General features: G+C 46.5%; 1 protein-coding gene across 1 annotated transcript in view; it reads right to left on the reverse strand.

Moving 5' to 3' along the window:
- The window catches only part of LOC122560921 (NADH-ubiquinone oxidoreductase subunit 8-like), an 18755-nt gene extending 17195 nt beyond the window's left edge, over positions 1–1560 (reverse strand). Inside the window, exons 1-2 of the mRNA XM_043712186.1 lie at positions 1412–1560; positions 1266–1312 (exon numbers count right to left, since the gene is read on the reverse strand). Of these exons, the coding sequence (XP_043568121.1) occupies positions 1266–1305 (40 nt within the window). The 5' untranslated portion in view covers positions 1306–1312; positions 1412–1560. The remainder of the gene's footprint in view (positions 1–1265; positions 1313–1411) is intronic.
- Positions 1561–3968: the final 2408 nt, after the last annotated feature.

Consider the following 3968-nt stretch of genomic DNA (forward strand, 5'->3'; position numbering starts at 1 on the left):
GGCAGATTCAAACCACTACAAATGCCGGAGGAAAGATCACAGAAGCGCTTCACAGGAGGCTCCCAAGCACTGAGGATGTCACCTAGACAGGGGACGAAATGTCTGCAACACAAATTCCCAGCTCGGCAAACAGAACCACAACAACCATCTTGTTAAAATCAAATCATATGGTCTATCAGGACAAGTTTCAGCTTGGAATCTCACTTGTTCCAGTAATTGGTTAGGTCATGGTTGGAATATTGCATGTAATTCTGGTCTCCTTCCTATCAGAAAGATGTTGTGAAACTTGAAAGGGTTCAGAAAGGATTTACAAGGATGTTGCCAGGGTTGGAAGATTTGAGCTACAGAGTTGAATAGGCTAGGGCTGTTTTTCCTGGAGCATCGGAGGCTGAGGGGTGACCTTATAGAGGTTTATAAAATTATGAGGGGCATGGATAGGATAAATAGTCAAAGTATTTTCCCTGGGGTGGGGGAGTCCAGAACTAGAGGGCATAAGTTTAGAGTGAGAGGGGAAAGATATAAAAGAGACCTAAGGGGCAACTTTTTCACGCAGAGGGTGGTACGTGTATGGAATGAGCTGCCACGTGTATGGAATGAGGCTGGTACAATTGCAACATTTTAAAGGCACCTGGATGGGTATATGAATAGGAAGGGTTTGGAGGGATATGGGCCGGGTGCTGGCAGGTGGGACTAGATTGGGTTGGGATATCTGGTCAGCATGGACGGGTTGGACCAAAGGGTCTGTTTCCGTGCTGTACATCGCTATGACTCTAATAATACCAACTGGGATCATAACACAGAAAAATTGCTCTGATTAGTTGATTGAACAAAATCAAAGGGAGAGAAATCTTGGGCAAGAGATAGAGGAAGAATATTTTTACAGAGCAAGTGGAAATGATCTGAAACTCAAACCTCATGAATGTGAAGGAAGAACAGATAATGAATAGTTTGGAAATTAGAGAATAACTGGAGGGACTGAGTTAAAAATCACACAATACCAGCTTATAGTCCAACAGGTTCAATTGGAAGCACTAGCTTTCACAGCCACCCGGTGAAGGAGCAGCACTCCCACTATAACCTGGCGTTGTGTGATTTTTAACTTTGTACACCCCAGTCCAACACCGGCATCTCCAAATCATGGAGGGACTGAGGGTAACTAGATTGCCATGTGACCTCCCATATTATTCCCCAACCCTTGAGATATTGACAAACAAAGTCCTGGTCTATTGGAGGCTTCTATCTGGATATTGACACTGGGTACATACCACTGGCTGCAGATTTCTGGATCAATCGTAAAGCCGACATGTTCACACTGTGAATTAATAAAAATACAGTTAACCAACCTCTAGAGAATTACCCCAATTCCAAAATCTTTCTCCCTCCATCTCAACATTCCCGAGCTCCAACTCACCCTCTCCCCTCCTTCCTTCTGTCTCTATTTTTCTTTCACCTTCAGCTCCTGCCCTGGCAAGTGGTCAGGATTCAAAATCCTCCGAGCGCCAGGCCCTATCCCGGCATGCCCGTGTAGTCCTCCCAACGCCAGGCCCTATCCCGGCATGCCCGTGTAGTCCTCCCAGCGCCAGGCTCTATCCCGGCATGCCCGTCTAGTCCTCCCAGCGCCAGGCCCTATCCCGGCATGCCCGTGTAGTCCTCCCAGCGCCAGGCTCTATCCCGGCAAGCTCATGTCGAACTCCTAGCGCCAGGCCCTATCCCAGCATAGTTTAAAATGACACAACACCAGGTTATAGTCCAACTGGTTTAATTGGAAGCACTAGCTTTCATAGCGACGCTCCTTAATCAGGTGGTTGTCAACTTTGAATTTTTAACTTTGTACACCCCAGTCCAACACCGGCATCTCCAAATCATCATCCCAGCATGCCTGCGAGGTCCTCCCAGAACCAGACCCGATCCTGGCATATCCATTTAGTCCTACCAGTCCCAGGCTCTATCCTGGCATGCCTGCGTAGTCCTCCCAAGCGCCAGGCCCTATCCTGGAATGCTGTCTTCTTGAGATGGAGTGGGTCTTATAATTTTCCGGTCAGTGCTGGAAATCTGTTTTATAATTGATTTAGGATTAGATTAGATTTCCTACAGTATGGAAACAGGTACTTTAGCCCAACAAGTCTGCACCGACCCTACGAAGTGTAACCCGGTGACACTGGGCAATTTAGCATGGCCAATTCACGTAACCTGCACATCTTTGGATTGTGGGAGGAAACCAGAGCACCCGGAGAAAACCCACGCAGCCATGGGGAGAATGTGCAAACTCCACACAGGAGAAAGTGAAGACTGCAGATGCTGGAGATCAGAGCTGAAAATGTGTTGCTGGAAAAGCGCAGCAGGTCAGGCAGCATCCAAGGAACGGGAGAATCGACGTTTCGGGCATAAGCCCTTCTTCAGAAACTCCACACAGACCAAGGCCGGAATCGAACCTGGGTCCCTGGTGCTGTGAGGCAGCAGTGCTAACCACTTAGCCACCGTGCCACCCAAAATTTGAGAGTTTGAGAGTAATATCTGCTGAAAATAGTGTAATGCACATTTGTAGTTTCTTTCAGACATTTCATGTGGAAAACATCATGGGATTAAACTTTACCTGGAGTGACAAGTCTGGTTGGCATGGCGATGGATCAGTGTTTATCCAGAGGCCCGTCATGTTCTGTATCCTGGATTCAGACCCTTCCCCATGGCAGAATTCAATGAAAATTTGGAACTTTGAGTCTTATAATAACCACAAATAGTTTGTCAGAAAACCCCACTGCTGTTTGTCATTTTTAGATGAGGGCATGGAAGGATGGGTTAATAAATTTGCGGATGACACTATGGTCGGTGGAGTTGTGGAGAGTGCTGAAGGATGTTGCAGGTTATAGAGGGACATAGATAAGCTGCAGAGCTGGGCTGAGAGGTGGCAAATGGAGTTTAAGGCAGAAACGTGTGAGGTGATTCACTTTGGAAGGAGCAACAGGAATAAAGAGTACTGGGCTTTTGGTAATATTCTTGGTAGTGTAGATGAGCAGAGAGTGTCCATGTACATAGATCCCTGAAAGTTGCCACCCAGGTTGATAGGATTGTTAAGAAGGCATACAGTGTGTTAGCTTTTATTGGTATAGGGACTGAGTTTTGAAACCATGAGATTATATTAGATAAGGTTACTTACAGTGTGGAAACAGGCCCTTTGGCCCAACAAGGCCACATCGACCCTCCGAAGAGCAACCCACCCAGCCCCATTCCCCTACATTTACCCCCTCACCTAACACTACGGGCAATTTAGCATAGCCAATTCACCTAACCTGCGCATTTCTGGACTGTAGGAGGAAACCAGAGCTCCCAGAGGCAACCCACGCTATACAAAATTGTGGTGCGGCTGCACTTGGAGTATTGTGTACAGTTCTGGTTGCCGCATTATAGGAAGAATGTGGAAGCTTTGGAAAGGATGCAGAGGAGATTTATCAGGATGTTGCCTGGTATGGAGGACATGTCTTATGAGGAAAGGCTGAGGGACTTGAGGCTGTTTTTGTTAGAGAGTAGTAGGTTGAGAAGTGACTTAATTGAGTTGGACCGAAGGGCCTGTTTCCATACTGTAGGGAATCTAATAGGGTGGACAGTGAGGGCCTTTTTCCACAGATGGTAATGACTAGCATGAGGGGACATAGTTTTAAATTGAGGGATGATAGATACATGTTAGAGGAGAATAGTAAGGGCGTGGAACACCCCGCCTGCAACAGTAGTAGACTCATCAACTTTAAGGGCATTTAAATGGTCATTGGATAAACATATGGATGATAATAGAATAGTGTAGGTTAGATGGACTTCAGATTGGTTCCACAGGTCAGCGCAACATGGTGTGTTGAAGGGCCTGTACTGCATTGTAATGTTCTATGTTCTAATAACCTTTCCTGATCTGCCTTATATGTGACTCCAGACCCACAGCAATGTGGTTGACTCTTAAATGCCCTCTGGACAATAAGAGA

This window comes from Chiloscyllium plagiosum, chromosome 21 (genome assembly GCF_004010195.1).
Source record: "Chiloscyllium plagiosum isolate BGI_BamShark_2017 chromosome 21, ASM401019v2, whole genome shotgun sequence".
Taxonomy (NCBI): Eukaryota; Metazoa; Chordata; class Chondrichthyes; order Orectolobiformes; family Hemiscylliidae; genus Chiloscyllium; species Chiloscyllium plagiosum.